The sequence below is a fragment of the Pan paniscus genome, chromosome 11 (genome assembly GCF_029289425.2).
Source record: "Pan paniscus chromosome 11, NHGRI_mPanPan1-v2.0_pri, whole genome shotgun sequence".
Lineage (NCBI taxonomy): Eukaryota > Metazoa > Chordata > Mammalia > Primates > Hominidae > Pan > Pan paniscus.
In genome coordinates, this window is record NC_073260.2 from 53,249,957 (window position 1) to 53,267,417 (window position 17,461).

Sequence of the window (17,461 nt, forward strand, 5' to 3'; positions counted from 1 at the left end):
TGGGAGAATTCTGTTTCTAGCAGAGTGGCAGACTGATGCCTTGAACAACCCTCTTATTACAAAACTGAATACTCCACATGAAAACAAATCTTTTCAAATGCATTGTTAAGCTGTGAAGAGAATAACGAAAGTTCTAAGAAACCAAAATCTAAATGAAAACACAAGTCCAGGCAGGCACTGAAAACCTAAAAAAAAAAAAAAAAAAAAAAAAAAAATTGAAGAGGCCAATTGTTGGCAAGCATGTGGAACAGCAGGAACTCTTTAAGCTGCTGCTGGTGGCGGAGGCCAAGCCACTGTGCTCCCAGAACACAACACAGAAGCCTCCACACTGAAGCAGAGCACAGGTGCCCTGGAGTCTCCACCCCACCCAGGGATCCGCCAGCAGAAGTGTGTGTGCCCCTGCATACCTGCAAGTCCCATATCCAGACCTTGTGTTCAGGGCCGTGGGATAACAGCCAAAAATAGGAAATCATTTTACTCATCAATGGAAAAATGGTGACACAGTCATATAATGGAACTCAACAATGACGATAAATCAATGTCTGCCATAGACAAGAACATGGATGTGTTCTGTAATACTGAACCAAAGAAGCCAGGCTAAATAGAATGTGCTGTATTTTATAGAAGTCAAAACCAGGCAGAACAAATCTACATCAGGAACTGGGAAAGTAGCTATTTTGTGGGTTGGGGTAGCAGTGCCTGGGAGAGGCCACAGGTCAAGGCTACTGCTTGGTCCAGGGCGTGGCAGCCTGGTGTGCTACAGTTCATCTAGATGCACACTTAAGATTCGGGCACTCTTCTGTATGTACATTAACATTTCAATAAAAAGCTTATTAAAACATTAAAACTTTCAGAAAAATCCATATTGCTTCAGTAGAAATTAGCACATTAACGTTTAAAAAATACATGTATATGGTGGAGGAAAAAATAGTTCAAAAGAGTATCCAGTGAAAAGTTTAAGAGGGAGTGATGCCAGCAAGGGGCTGATCAATAGCCCCTTGCACTCATCCCCTGACAAAGACAGCCAAAGCAGCAAACAGCTATATTTTGATGAAAGTCACTAAAGGAGAGCCCCAGAGTGCATCAAAGAGTAGCAGAAATCCAGTAGAGCCCGGGAAACAGGACGGTCACATAAAGGAGGGAAGGAAACATCTGGCCCCCACCACCCATTCCTCCAGAGGGATCAGCCTGAAGCAGAGGGGATGTCTCCCTGCAGGGATAAGGAAGCAAGAGGGGCTCAGTAGCCCCAGCACTCCCCTCAGAGAAGGAACTGACATTGTGCCCCACCCCCATGGACCAGCTGCTGCTGCAACGTGCCCTCCTGGACCTGGACCACTTCGGGAGCATGTCCCACCCAGGGTGAGCAGCCACCGCACCCTTCTTCCATCCTCAGGCTTTGTTGCTCTATATCACACCCACCTAGTGGCCCACCACCCCCGAGCCGCTGTTACGCTGTCTTAGGCCATTTAGTGTAGCTGTAACAGAATACTTGAGACTTGGGGTAACTTATTTTATAAAAAAGGTTTATTTGGCTCACGCTGCTTGTGTCTGAAAAGTCCGAGATCGGGCAGCACAACTGGCGAGGGTCTTGTGCTGCTTCATCTCATGGGGAAAGTGGAAGGCGAAACAGGTGTTTGCAAGGGGCTCACATGGCAAGAGAGGAAACATGAGATTCTAGGAAGCTGAACTCACTCTGATAACAACCCACTCCTGGTACCTAATCCAGTCCCATGAAAAGGCATTAATCTATTCATAAAGGATCTGCCCTGTGACCCAAATAACTCCCACTAGGCCCCACCTCCCACACCACCACATTTGGAATCAAATTTCAAATGGATGAAATTTCAAATGGCTGGTGGGAACAAATGATGTCCACATCACAGCATACACCTCACCTGTGGGGCCACGCTGCTGTGCCCCTCCCCTCCCAGCTGCCATTGCACCCTGCCCCTTGGAGCCTGAGCTGACTTGGTGCCCTGCTTTCCAGGGAATCAGTGCCTTGGCCAGTCTGAGCAGTCACACCCCCCACTGCACGAGAGCTGAAGCACTGCCCTGCTTCACAGGGAATCAGTGTCTTGGCTGAGCTGAGCAGCCACACCTGCCAGGGATGAGCCAACATGGCACCCCCATATCCCAGGAAAACGGCATTGGCTGAACTGGGGTACCTTGCCCTTCAGGACAAACAACTGTAGAACCCTGCTTCCTTGGAACTGGACTAGCCCTGGAGAATCTGAGTTGCCCAGGCACCTGCCTCCCCAGGGAGAGAAGTAGTTGCTGCACTGGTCCCTGCCCCCGAGGGCCCAAGCCACAGTAGTGCTCCACCATTCTGGGGTCCTTGCTGATGCTGCACCTGGCCTTACAGAGACTGAGATGCTGCTGTGTCCCACCACTGCAGGGTCCAGAGTCACCATCATGTCACTCCCATGTCCAGAGTCACTCCCATCCCCTGGGAGTTTACTTCTTAAACTCTTCGCAAAAACAGAGTGAGAGGAAATAATTCCAAACACATTTTACCAGGCCAGTATCACCTTAATACCTAAGCCAAACCAAAACACACACACACACACACACACACACACACACACACACACACACACACACCAAACAAACAAAAACTACAGGTCAACTTCTCCAATAAATTAAATACTGATACAAACATCCTAAAAAAATTTTAGCAAATAGAATTCAACAACACATCAAAAACATTATACATCGTGTTTAAGTGGGATTTATCCCTGGCATGCAAGGCTGGTTTAAAATATGTAAATCAATCAATGTGATATATCACATTAACAAAATGAAAGCTAAAACGACATGGTCACCTCAATTGATGCAGTAAAAGCATTTAACAAAGTTTAGCAACCTTTCTTGATGAAACCTCTTAATAGTTTATGTATAGAAGGAAAGTTCCTCAACATAATAAAGACCATTTATGAAAAACCCACAGTCTAATCATAGTTAGTGGGGAACAACTAAAGCTTTTCCACTAGGATTGAGTACAAGATAGGGATGGCCAGCCTCATCACTTTTATTCAATAGAGTACTTGCAAGAGCAATCAGATGAGAAAAAAAAAAAGGCAACTAAATTAAAGAAGTAAAATTATCTCTATTTGCAGATGACAAGATCCTTTACGTAAAAAACTCCAAAGATTCCACAAAAAACTGTGAGAACTACTAAATCAATTCAGTTAAGCTGCAAGGTATAAACTCAACATATAAAAATCAGTTGCATTTCTGTATACAAATAACCTAGCTGATGAAGAATCAAGAAAATAATCTCATTTACGATAGCATCAAAGAAAAACAAAAACTTAGGAATAAATTTAACCAAGAAGGTGAGAGATGTGTACACTTAAAAACCATAAAACATTGATGAAAGAAATTTAGACATGAACAAATGAAAAGACATCCTATGTTTATGGATCAGAAGAATTAATATTGTTAAAATGTTCACACTACCCAAAGCAAATATACAGATTTAACACAATCCTCATCAAAGTTCTGATGACATTCTTCACAGAACAGAATAAAACAATCCTGGCCAGGCACAGCGGCTCATGCCTGTAATTCCAGCACTTTGGGAGACCGCAGCGGGCGGATCATGAGGTCAGGAGTTGGAGACCAGCCCGGCCAACATAGTGAAACCCTGTCTCTACTAAAACTACAAAAATTGGCCGGGCATAGTGGCATGTGCCTGTAGTCCCAGCTACCTGGGAGGCTGAGGCAGAAGAATTGCTTGAATCCAGGAGGCAGAGGTTTTAGTGAGCCAAGATTATGCCACTGCACTCCAGCTTGGGTGACAGAGTGAGACTTCGCCTCAAAAAAAAAAAAAAGAAAAGAAAAAACAATCCTGAAACTCATATGGAACCACAAAAAACCCCAAACAGCCAACAGATAACTGTGAAAGAAAAAGTTGGAGGCATCACACCTCTTGATTTAAAATTGTATTACAAAGCTATAGTAATCAAAACAGTATGGTGCTGGCATAAAAACAAAAAAATAGACCAATGGAACAGAACAGAGACCTTTGAAATAAATCCAAACATATACTGTCAACTAATTTTTGACAAGGGCAAACAAGACAACACAATGGTAAAAAAGATAGTCTCTTCAATAATAGGATTTTCACATGCAAAAGAATAAAATTGGACCCTGATTACACACCATACACAAAAATCAACTCAAAATAGATACAAGACCAAAGACCCAAATAAGACCTGAAACCATAAAACTCCTAGAAGAAAACATAGGGAGAAAGCCTCTTGACATTGGCCTTAGCAATAATTTTTTGGATATCGCACCACAAGCCAGGCTACAAATGTAAACATAAACAAGGAGGACTGCATCAAACTAAAAAGCTTCTGCACAGCAAAGGAACAACCAACAAAATGAAAGGGGAACCTACAGACTGGAAGAAATATTTGCAAACCACATATCTGATAAAGTGTTAATATCCAAAAATCAGTAAAGAACTCTTACAACTTAATAGCAGAAAAACAACCCAGTTGAAAAATGGGCCAAATAGGAAATGACCAATAGGAAATGGGGAGATGTACATTAAAATAATACAAAGTAGCAGACATGCAGGATGAACAAGTTAGAGATCTAGTGTACATCATGAGGGCTACAGTTAATAAAAATATATTGTCTTTGGGATTTTTGTTAAATAAGTGGATTTTAGCTGTTCCTGTCACACAAACAAAAATCTAACTATGTGAGATGGTAGCTATGTTAATTTGCTTCACTATAGTAACCAGTTTACTATCTATATGTATCCTTTAAGATCATGTTGTCAACCTCAAATATATAAAATAAAATTTATTTTAAAAAAGAAAAGTTTTCCTTCAATCCAGAAAGAACCACTATTACCATTTTTTGGTGTTCCATTCCAAAATATCCCACAAATATACAATTGTTCAATCAAATTTAACGTTAGACTTTATACTTGAACATTCAAAGTACGTAAGAAATTATAGAAAACTGTCTGTGTGACTCCCTGTCTGTAGAGCACAGGCTTCATCTCCACTAACACACACACGACCAGTACCTTATACAGAGAGCCCTTGTTTGTCTTTAGTCTGACACCATGGGCGAGCCTGAGTTGGCCCGTGGTCCACATTCCTGACCAGGTGTCTTTCTCACCCACTGGTTTCAACAAAGATGTTACTGGGTTATAGAAGGCTGGGATGGAAACAGGATACCAAGTTCGCATGAAGACAATATCTGAAAAGAGGTAATTTACTTTAACATTTTCAAAAGAAGTTTCATATCCATATTGCGAAGAAACAAAGAACAAAACCTTCACTCCAAACTTCTCTACCTGGCTGCAAAGTATTTGAAGGGAAAGCTCGCTAAGGAAACTATTCTCATAGATCACAGAACTGTTACTGGGTGTGGCCAGGGGACTGCAGACACAAGGCGAATGGGCACACCACATAAGACTGGGAGATCTAAGGCTGGAGCTGCTCAACTCTCTGGAGACCTGACTCCAGCCTCTCGTCACACTGGCTAGAAGTCAAGCATGAATGGTAACACCCTGCCCTGAACACTGCTTAAGACACTCACCGCTCATCCGCAGCTTATCCTCAAAGCAAGCCTGGAAAGCTCCTTCTGGAGCTCAGAGTGCTCTCTTGATCTGCCCCCTTATCCCACTGACAGTTCGAATCACAGCATCTTCAAATTTGGCCACTTCCAAGGCAGAATTAAACATTCCCTACAGGTATAGCAAGATAAAAACACACACACACACAAAATCATATACTTTATGCTTTACTTCTTACTTCAAACATACATTCTTGATTAAGGAACAAAAACAACTCACTGAAGGGTGATAAAATAATCAAAATGTATTTGCCCCTAAAAGTGGAATTACTACCTCAAAAAGAATACAACTCTTTCATTTTCCCCAAAATAATCATGTGAGTTCATGGGCATGCTCATCACTGCTGTCTGTGTGGAAGAGAAGATCGAAGAGGGATTTACTGGACTGAATTGGCCTAGGAAGCCTTTGCTGGCATCTCTCAGACTGGACTGCAGCCCAGATCCTTTTACTCAGATGAATGCACTTAGAACATGAAAACAGTAAGATAAACGCCGGTGGTATTATTACCTTATATTGCAAGAACATTTTATGACTTCCTAACTCTGTGTTTTCAATAGAAACATCCCCACTAATGAAATTGTCAATAAATGCTGCTCAAACCACCCTCCCCAAATACTGAAAAACAGTACATTCGTTTCTCTGTACCCTTGCCAAGTTGTCTGCAAATGCTTTGTCAATTTTTCTACTGAGTTAGACAAACTTGTGATTTTTTTCCCTTTCTTAACACCAATTTAAAAAGTAGGAAACAAAACCTAGTGGATAAAATTACACATTTTCAATATGAGTTCTGTGGCAGTCTCACATGGAAGTCAGGAGTAACAGCCTCAATTCTTAAATAGCTGTTTACCACTGCTTTTTTGAGCATATTTAAGTAATACAGAATATAAAGGAGCAAACAAAATATGAAGTTTATAAAAGATTTCAAACACTTTTCTAAAAATATGAGGCCCACATTTTAGAGGTATTTCATTCCTTTTCTCAAACAATATGGACATTTATAAATATGAGAATATATAGATATACAGACCTTAATAAATAAAGTGTTCTTGAAAATTTTATATGGAAAACCAGTTAGCTTTAATTTCTTCACAATTTTTATGGATTTATCCAGATCAAGGACAACTCCTGTGGCAGCTATCCGAAAATCAGGCTAACAGGAGCCCCAAAATTTGAAAATAGGAATAATATTAGCAAGAGAAAAACGTCAATTCTATGTGACACAATAAATTACCAAAGTGAATTTTACTTACAATTAGCTAAGAAAAACAAGAGAGACCATCTGAACTTACAACCCAGTGGTTTGACAAAAGCAATCCAAAACTTTAAAGTTGGTAGGCCAAACTAACAAGGGTGACTTGAGGCCAGGCACAGTGGCTCATACCTGTAATCCCAGCACTTTGGGAGGCCACGGCAGGTGGATCACCGGAGGTCAGAAGTTTGAAACCAGTCTGGCCAACATGGCGAAATTCCGTCTCTACTAAAAATACAAAAATTAGCTCGGCATGATGGTGCACACCTGTAATCCCAGCTACTCGGGAGGCCGAGGCAGGAGAACCGCTTAAACCCAGGAGGCAGAGGTTGCAGCGAGCCAAGATCGTGCCACTGCACTCCAGCCTGGACGACAGAGTGCGACTCTGTCTCAAAAAAAAAAAAAGAAAAAAAGAAAAAGAAAAAAAAAAAGGCTACTTGAGTATTTTCCTGAGAGTGATTTCAGAGGAATGTAATTTTACTATAATGATTTATTTGGAACGAAATGGAAAAGGAAAATACAGTTGCAATGTTTAGGAAATTAAAATTTGGACCTCCAGGGAAGATTCCATCTGCTCATTATTCTGCTTTCTTCTCTGTTAAATGGGACCAGTAAACCCTGCCCTGCCTGACTGGTCAAATGAAAATGGAGTGAACAGACTGCTACCCCAGCACAGCTGCAGGGAGTCTTGTGTCTGGGTGGTCTCTGATGGCTCCTCATAACCTCATATAGTGCTTAGCACATGGTGAGCACTGCTTAAATACTTGCTTAGATAAATAAATACAAAAGACGCACAAAAGTAGGAAATGTACCATTATAATTCTTCCACCTCCCCTCCTCTAATCCCACACCCTACTGAAAAGGATGTACGAAGATTAAAAGCAAAGGGAAATTTACTTTATATTAATAAAAATGAGTAATTTTCAACTTAAAGTCTCATGTACATAATAACCCACATTTAGGATATATTTCTCAAACCAATCTGTAAAAGAAATCGTCCAAGATAGTTACCATTATGCCACTGACAGACTGTATTGCCAAGAAACCAGTTCCCTGTGGAGTGATAGGGTCTTAAAGGAAAAGGAAAAAAAGAAATATAGCAAACCAGAAATTTTAGATTCTAGTTTAACATACTGGATATGGACATTTAGATTTGGATATAGATTTACATATATACTCCAAACCACCTCCCCGCTCCCAGAAAAGAGAAACATCTTAGGAGTGGAATTTTATGAAAGGAAAAGCACAAAGCTAAAATAACACAGCCTGTAAAGTTTAATCTCGGCAATAGGCAAGTTATTGTAATCATATTTTACCCCAAAAGGCTGTTCCACAATGCATGTGCTGTGGGGTATACTTTAGAAGCCTTTGTCTTCCATTGTGGTCTTCGATATAATAGAGCAGGATGGTCTGAAACCTCCTCCACCCTACAGAAAATATGACTGGATCTTGGGACTTGAGGATTTTCTTATACCAGCGATGTTTCTTCAGACGCATCTGAGGGGGATGAGAGGGTAAGATGATTGATGGAGGGGAAATCCACAGAGCCTCAGGCACCAAATATGCAGCAAAGGGACCCACCTGCACGTGTACATTTCCCTCGCTGTTGCCCAAGCTCAGGCACAGATGATTTGTCCATGCCTCTACTCAGGGTCACACATCACTTGCTCACTAGACACCATCCACTCTTCCTGGACTTTATTCCAACAGCTCTTCCCTCTGTTCTCTCTCTTATCTCAAAACCCTTTGATTCCACTTCTTCCACCAAAAACTGCTTCATTTCTCTGCTTCTCTCTGCAGCAAAACCCCACAGAAGTTTTCCACAGTTGCACCCTCCAGTTCCTCTGCTCCCATTCTCCTACATCCATGAAAATTGGTGCTTGCCAAGATCGCTGAAGGCCTCCACGCTGAAGGACTCCTCCAGTGGTCAACTCTGCCTTTACCGTAGTTAACACTGCAGCGGGATCTGAACAGTGCTTCGCCTCCGTGTACAACTGGACTCCTACGTGCCTGCATGCTCACACTGCTTCTCCCTCTCCCTCCTAGGCACTGCTCAGGCCTCACGGCCGCAATCGCCCCAACTCGCCCATGCCAGTCTTGCTCCTCCCAGTCACTCTGCACTCACTCCCCGGCCACCTCACAGAGTTAAGTGGCATCTACATGCTGAGGGCTGTACATCTAAGTCCCTGGCCAGACCTGTCTCTCCAGACTTGACACTCCGCTTGTCTGCATGATACCCAGCCGAAACAAACATCATCTTCCCAAAACTGCATCTGCAGACAGTTTCCTATCTAACCTGCAACAACCCATCCTTCCAGGAACTTCCAGTCGCCATCCTCATTTCCTCTCACACACCCCACATTCAGTCCACCAGGAAATCCTACTGACCCAGCTTCCAAATAAACTCTATCCGGGTTTGACTCTTTGTCTCATCTCCACTGCCAGCCCTCTGGTTTGTGCCACCGGACTGATCTCTACCAGACTGATGTCTTGGCAGAGTGATCTGATTACCTGAATGTCTCTCCTCTGCTCAAAACCCTCCAAGGACTCCCATTTCAGAGTGAAACATTCAGTCTTTTCCAATGGCCCACAGGGCTCTAGGTAATTTTAAATTGTAAATGGTGTGAAGCAAAAACTTCAGAGTTAGCCTAGTCATGCCTTTCAAAGGTCAACACAGACTAGCAACCACTAAGCTAATGCCTAATCAGGAAACAGTCCTTTGACTAGATGAAGATCTAGGATGAAACTCCATTTCACAAATCATATACCTAATCTGTTCCAGCTTACACAGGCACTCCTGGCCTCACTAACAAGACGCAACTCAGATGCTCACAACCAACTGTACACACGTTTCTGTGTCTGTCTCCTTCAGAGTGAGCTCACCGCCTCCAGCAACCTGCTCAGCACCCCCAGGCAGGAGGGCCACACCATCTCCCTTTATCTCCGCATCTGACCTTATACTCCACATGTCCTTCTGAACTCTGACCAGGATGAGTTTTCAGAGCACTTCCCCTGGGAGCTCTGGTGTGTCCATAAGCCACACGGGCCACTGATCACCTGCCATTCAAATCAGGGAGCAGCGATCGGAATAGGCAGCATTGGCTTGCACTGAAATGAACACACTGTCTCAGATCACTACATTGTAAAAGTCTCAAAAGTAGAGACCATGTCTCAGTCATTTCGGTTTCCTAATTCTTGTTACAAAATAGGTATGGATGTTTTTCTGGTGATCTTCTGACTGTAGAAACAATGAGCTCACTGCATGAATAAACACACTCACATGCATCTACCCAGGAGTCCAAATGAAAGGCACAGAAGCAGGATAGGAAGCAGGGACCCAAAGAAAGTCAGGGATTCCTGCACTATGTGATAGTCTTGACAAGGGGCTGAGAGGAACTGAGGTTTCTCACCTGTGCTTCTTTCTGCATTTCTGCTTTGAGATCATCAAAATATGTGCTTTCTCCTTCATCATATTCCACATCAAACATCTCCTTCAATTTTCTCTTCTTATCCAAATGCTTTTTCTTGGCACTTTCTTCTTCGTCGGGGTCAATTTCTTCCTTGTTTCTCTATATCTTCATTCTTAAATTTCCAGAAGAAAAAATTTTGTGTATGTTTATGAAGGTCTTTTCTTTAAACATTACATTTTTTAAAGTTCTATTTAAACAAAAATCTTAGCAAAAATCTGTTATCATTATCAATAAAACAAAACAAAACACAACATAACCTTTGTCTCTGAATAACATGGTGCTGCTACAGGAAACTGTTACATCTGCATTACAATTAGCTGCTATTCCTTAAGCTGGCTGGGAACACAAACTAGAATAAAAATAACAGACATGTCCCTCACCCAGATGCTCCCAGACCCTGTTCTAAAGAAATATTAGGGAGAACAGGGACTTCATTCTTTCAAATGACACTTAAATTTAAAAAGAGGAGAATGATGGCAATGGTTGAATGTAAGTCTGAGAAGCTAAGACTTCTGTGAGTGAAAAATCACAGTGGTCTTGGCAAATGACTATGGCAAGAAACGGTAGTAACTGTCGTCCAAAACTTAACAAGTAAACAAGAAAGCTTCTCTTTGGTCCCCACATCCCCACCCTTTAGGAAGGAATCTATCCATCCAGTCTGCAATCTTCACACATCACAAGTAAGATTTGCATTTCTCAATGTGGGCCTCTCTCAGAACACAATGACCAAGAACAGCCAGCTACGACAAAGTCATACCTGAGTGTCGGGGCCCGATTTTCCCTTGTGCACGTCCCCTGTTTCCAAGTCTTCAAAGTCACCGTAGAGCTCCTCTGGGAAAAGAACACCCAAAGGCTGCTCTGTGAGCCAGGCATGCATGTGCTGCTGGCCCCACCCACGACAGGCCCACAATGCGCTCCGCCTTCCAAGCCTCATTCTTACTGTTCCCGTCACTAGACACACAGGCAAAACTTTGCACTAGGGAATGCTTTGTAAAACAGTTAGTATTTCATCATCTGTTTAGGTAAACTAAATGGACCCAATCCACACTTCCGCACTTCATGTCAAAAATCCCAATCTCAATTTTTCCAGTATAGATAATGGACACTCTTTCGTTTTTGTTTTTTTTTTTTTTGAGACGGAGTCTCACTCTGTCACTCAAGCTGGAGTGCAGTGGCATGATCTCAGCTCACTGCAACCTCTGCCTCCCAGGTTCAAGCAATTCTACTGCCTCAGTCTCCCGAGTAGCTGGGATTATAGGCACCCGCCACCAGGCCTGGCTAATTTTTGTATTTTTAGTAGAGATGGGATTTCACCACATTGGCCAGGCTGGTCTCGAACTCCTGACCTCGTGATCTGCCCTCCTCAGCCTCCCAAAGTGCTGGGATTACAGGCATGAGACACTGCAACCGGCCAATGGACACTTTTTATGAAAGACACAGAGGTCTATCTGTGTCCCCCAAATGAATAATTCAAAGAGTGAATGGAAAAGTCCCATGCTGATAACCAGCACATGTGAAAAGGAGTCTTAATGTAAGTTCAACACAACACAATCGTGTAACACACCTAGGGGAAATTTTAGATCATATAAAACATAGCATTTAGATTAACAGTAGAGCCCCAAACCACACCAAACCCATGGGAAGAGCTTATTCACTCATTCATTCCTTCATTTGTTTTTGGAGCTCTGGGTTCAATTATAGTTCCCACTCTTAAAAGAAATAGACAAGTAAGGCTGGGTGCAGTGGCTCACACCTGTAAACCCAGCACTTTGGGGGCCCGGGAGGCAGAGGTTGCAGTGAGCCATAATTGTGTCACTGAACTCCAGCCTGGGTGACAAAGTGAGACCCTGTCTCAAAAAAAGGAAAACAAAAGAAAGAGGCAAGTTAAAACTCATTTGGGAGAGCAATGTTTAGAAGGCTATTAAAACATTTTCACATAAGGGCCAAAGAACCAGGTAGACGTTATAAAAGATAGGAAGCTCCTATTTGTAATAAAAGCAAAAAAGGATAAAATAGGAATAAACCTAACAAGAAGTGCACCAGAACTTTATTTATTTAAAAAAGAAGAAAAGCTTTAATATGCTACCAAAGGACAAAAGGAATAGCATCACTACCAACACTCGTAAGTGCTCTCCACACCAGGCACTGTGTTAAGTACTTTCCTTGCCTTAACCACATTCTTCAACCCAAGGAAGTAGGTGTTGTAAATATTATATACTGAATAATGGTATGTCCTCATTTGAAAAGGAAGACTCGACATCACAAATACGCCAATTCTCCCTTTAGCACAGTTACAACCCGAAACCACCACTAAGGATTTCTGGTCTAAAGAAGATAACACATTATACCCTCCTAAGAAATGTAACCCAAACTCTAGAAATAATAGACAGGAGATGATCAGTGGAGAATTCCGAAAGGTGGACAGAAAAAGGCTGCTGAGGGACTCTAGGACTAGGGAATGCATAGTGGCCAGGTGTCTCCCTGGACCTCATCCAATAGGAAGGTGACCCAGGCCCAGAGTTTCCCAACTCCCAACATAGCAATAGAAGGCAACCCAGGCAGACTCAGTCCCTGCAGATCAAAGGAGATCTCCCCCACAACAAGAAAACCAGCTCCACACACCAAGACAACCACCATTCCCCACCCACCTAGCTGCAGCAGGTGGCCCAGCCTGGGGCAGCTCCCCTGTTCCCTCAGGTGGGCAACAGCAGGGACTGGTGGGAGAATCCCAGTGATACATATTAGCCAAACAGACCAAAATAACACCATGAAGGCTCTGAAATTAAATTGCCATTGGAATCACAGCCCACAAAGTAGACCAAGACCTACAGACTAAACCTAAACAGGAGGACTGCCTGCAAAAATAAAAAAATTACATAGGCAGATGTTGGAACCACCTGACTCATCACTTATAACAGTCAGTATAAAAATGCTTCAACAAGCAACTACAAATCCTATGGCAACAATCAAAGAGCTGAAAACGTCAGCAAAGAAACTGAAGAAGAATCAAATGGAAATTACACAAATATAAAATACAGTAACAGAAATATAAAAAAAACTAACTGGATAGGCTCTATTGAGTAAAAGTGGAGACGACAGAGGAGAGAATCAGAGAAGCTGAAACCTGATCAACAGAATTCACCCAGTCTAAACAACAGAGAGAAAATAACCTGAAAACAAATGAACAGAGCTGCACGGACCTGTGGGACGATAACAAAAGACCCCGCATTTATGTTATCTGAGTCCCACAGGAGACCAGAGCTGCCAAAGCATGCAAATAACTAATTCCTGAGGCTTCCCACATTTGGTGAAAGATATAAACTTACAGATTCAAGAAGCTGAGCAAACCTCAAAGTATCCCAAAAGAAAGCCACACTGATTAAAGTTTCAAAACTAAAAACAAAGAGCAAAAATGGCAGAATGCCTGTAGGGACATGCCAACTCAAATGCCATGGAGGCCAGAAGGAAGTGGCATAACATTTTCAAGTGCTTAAAAAAACCAACCAAACAAAAAAACCAACCAAACAAAAAAACTGTTGGCTGCAAATTCTATATCCCATGAAACTACCCTTCAGAAATGAAGAGAGAAATAAAGACATTCTCAGAGGAAGAGAATATAGGAATTTGTCACTGGTCGATTTAGAAATGCTAAAAAGTGGCTACAGAAATATGTTCTGTCATTTCCACAATAAAAAAAATTAAAACAAAAAAATCAAAATAAAAAAATGGCTACAGAAAGTTCTTATGCAGAAGGGATGAATATGGGACTATGGGAGGAGGGACAAAGGAAAGACCAGAAATGTGGATACATACACGAGACAATCCACAGTTCTTAAAATCACATTTGACGACTGAAACAAAAACTATACCACCACGTACTACTCAAGCCAGTGATTTATACAAGTGGAAAAGGTAAAGAAACATAAATGCAAGGCAGGTTTCCACACTTTGAAGTGGTAAATACTGGTACCAGTAGACTACTATATTACAATACACATATTGTAACATCCAGAGCAAACACTTTAAGGCTATACAAAGAGATACACGCAACAACATTATACAGAACTAGATCAAGATGGAGGGAAAGAAAACGGAAACAAAAAAGCAAATAATAAAAACATCAGACATAAGCAATTATGTAACAATAAGCACCTTAAATGTAAATGGTCTAAATAAACCAAAAGACAGATTGATGGAGAGCCTATAATAAACACATGGTCCAACTAAATACTGTTCATAAGAAACTTCAAACTCACTTAAGGACCTAAGTAGGGTGAAAGTAAAAGAATGGAGAAAGATATCCTGTGAAATCATTAATTTCTTAAGGAAGCAGGAGTGAATATATTAATATCTCATGAAGTAGACTTCAAGCAAAATAATTTACCAGAGCTGGAGAGGGTCTTCACTGAATTTTAAGATCTAAAATTTCCTAAGCTGCCTTGACATCTTTGAGCCTCACAGGGCCCCAAAGGCCTAGCCGTGGGTTTTCCTGTTTCTACCAGACACCCCCTACCCCGCCACCCAACAGGAAAGGCTCCCCACCTGGCTAGTTCTTTTATCAGCCAGAACAGTTGCACCTCAGCCTAAGAAGTTTCACTTCACCTGTCTGCCAGCCCATGAATTTATTCAAACAAGCCAATTGCTCTCCCCCTCGGGAACCATTGGTCATTGTGTGCTCTTGTTACTACCAAGCCTGCCTGCTTCCTCAGCCCGCAGCCCTCACTCCGCTACAGAGTGCGGTGCCCATCTGACCCTGTGTGGCATGCAGTGCCCTCCTCTGAGCTGTGGGTATATGTGACTAAAACACTGCTGTCAATCTCATCCATCCACGCCAGGTGTCGTGTTCAGCCATCTCCTACACTTTAGGGCAGGGACCCCTCCTTCACCAATGGGGTGAAAAGGAAGTGACCATAACAACTGCTTAATGACAAAAGGATTAACCCACCAAGAAGACATCTACTTCAACATCCTCCTCTTAGCAACTGTTAAAACTAGGCAGAGGCCGGGCACAGTGGCTCATGCCTGTAATCCCAGAACTCTGGGAGGCAAAGACAAAGGATAGCTTGAGGCCAGGAGTTCGAGCCTGGGCAACATAGCAAGGCCTCATCTCTCCAAAAAAATTTTAAATTTAGCCAGGTGTGCCGGCACACACCTATAGTACCAGCTACTCAGGAGGTTAAGCCAGGGGAAGTACTTGACCCTAGGAAGTCAAGGCTGCAGTGAGTCATGTTCGTGCCACCGCACTCCAGTGTAAGTGACAGAGTAAAACTAGGCAGAAAAGGAGCAAGGATTTACAAAAGATCTGAACAGTCAACCAGCAAAATGTGACATCCGTATAACACCCCACTCCCCCACAACAAAACACACACATTTTTAAAGCCAATAGAAATCTACCAAGATGAAGTACACTTGGGGCAATAAAAGAAATAACAGCAAATCTTGCTGTGCGCCCCTCTGCGCTGGCGCCGGCGCCGTGCCCCTCTCTGCGCCTTCTTTTCTCACCATGGGGAAGCGTTTGGGGGCCTCTTGAGGGACCCCCTAGATGCTTCTACTCAGAGCCCCCAAAGCCGGGGAGCCTCCACTCCTCTGTCTGCAGCCTCCCCTGTCGGTTCTGGCTACCCAGGGTTCAGTGGCCTGGGGGCTGATGGAGATGGTCACCTCTGCCAAGGCCCCTCCCGGCACCTCCCTGGCTCATCCAGCCCACCTTCCTCCCACGCTGGCTCACCCAAAGTGCTCTGGTCACCAGGAGCCCTTCCTGACCAGCCCCGGCCCCTTCTTGGCCTTCGCCCACCTGGCCTCCCCTGGAGCCCTGACCTGGGTGCCGGGCCTGCTGAGTCCAGAGCCCACTCCGCCCTGAACAACCCTGAGTCTCAGCCACCCTCAGCTCTTACCCTTTCACAGCTGGGGAGTGGAGCCTGGGCCTGCGCCTCTCCGCGCCTGCGCCGCCGCCGTGCGCCTCTCCGCCGCCGTGCGCCTCTCCGCCGCCGTGCGCCTCTCCGCCGCCGTGCGCCTCTCCGTCGCGCCGCCGCCGCCCGCCTCGCCGCCGCCGCCCGCCTCGCCGCCGCGCCGCCGCCGCCCGCCTCGCCGCCGCGCCGCCGCCGCCCGCCTCGCCGCCGCGCCGCCGCCGCCCGCCTCGCCGCCGCGCCGCCGCCGACCGCCTCGCCGCCGCGCCGCCGCGCCGCCGCCGACCGCCTCGCCGCTGCTGTCTGCTTCTCCGCCACGCCGGCACCGGCGCTGTGTGCCTTTGCAAGGGCGGAGCTGCGTTCTCCTCGGCACAGACCCGGAGAGCATTGCGAGGGCGGAGCTGCGTTCTGCTCTGCACAGACCTTGGGGCACCGCCTCGCTTTGGGACAACTCGGGGCCGCATCGACGGTGAATAAAATCCTTCCTGTTTGCAGCCATGTTTGTGGTTGGTGGCAGCGATGGACACTGCAGCCAGCCAGAGTGTAGAAAGGCATCGGGGTAAGTGCGCTATCCAGGCTGCACTGCTGGTGGCCTGGGACGGGTTGGGAGCCCTATCTCAGGCGTCACTGCCCGTCTTGGGTGGCTGGTTGGGTGTGCTATCTGGGGCTGTGCTGCCTGCATGGGGGGGGGGGCGGTTTGGGGGCTCAAACCGCGGCTGCACTGCCTTTGGCGGGGAGCCGGTTGGGGGCACTATCCCAGACTGTATTGCTGGCAACAGTGAGGTGGGTTAAGTGTGCTATCTGGGGCTGCACTGTGCGGCTGTGGGGGGGGGGTGGCGGTTTTGGGTTGAGGGCGCTATGGGGTGCTGTAATGCCCATGGTGCGGGGAGGCGGGGCGGTTAGGGTATGTTGGGTGTGCTATTGGCGGGGGCGACACTGCTGGTGGTAGGGGGCAGGGTGGGTTGGGGGCCATATCAGGGGCTGCACTGATTGCTTTAGCTAGGATTTCTGGTACTATGTTAAACAACAGTGGTGACAGGGGGCATCCTTATCATGTTCCAGATCTTAGAGGAAAAGCTTTCCATTTTTCCCCATTCCATATGATTCTAGCTGTGGGTGTCTTTCCTGTAGTTTTTATTTTGTTGCGGTATGTTTCTTCTGTGCCCGTTTCTTTGAGGATTTATAGCATGAAGGGATGTTGAATTTCATCAAATGCTTTTTTGGTTTCAGTTGACAT

The 17,461-nt window shown here is 44.6% G+C and overlaps 1 protein-coding gene across 1 annotated transcript; it reads right to left on the bottom strand.

The window, feature by feature from the left end:
- Nucleotides 1-184: 184 nt before the first annotated feature.
- On the bottom strand, nucleotides 185-16,779 carry LOC117981602 (ribosome biogenesis protein BMS1 homolog). Its single transcript, XM_063593830.1, is given in 8 exon segments — nucleotides 185-5,223; nucleotides 5,566-5,713; nucleotides 6,630-6,752; nucleotides 7,863-7,921; nucleotides 8,168-8,348; nucleotides 10,262-10,420; nucleotides 11,079-11,297; nucleotides 16,459-16,779. Coding segments are annotated over 8 exon segments (1,494 nt in total). The 3' UTR covers nucleotides 185-4,939.
- Between the last annotated feature and the right edge of the window lie 682 nt (nucleotides 16,780-17,461).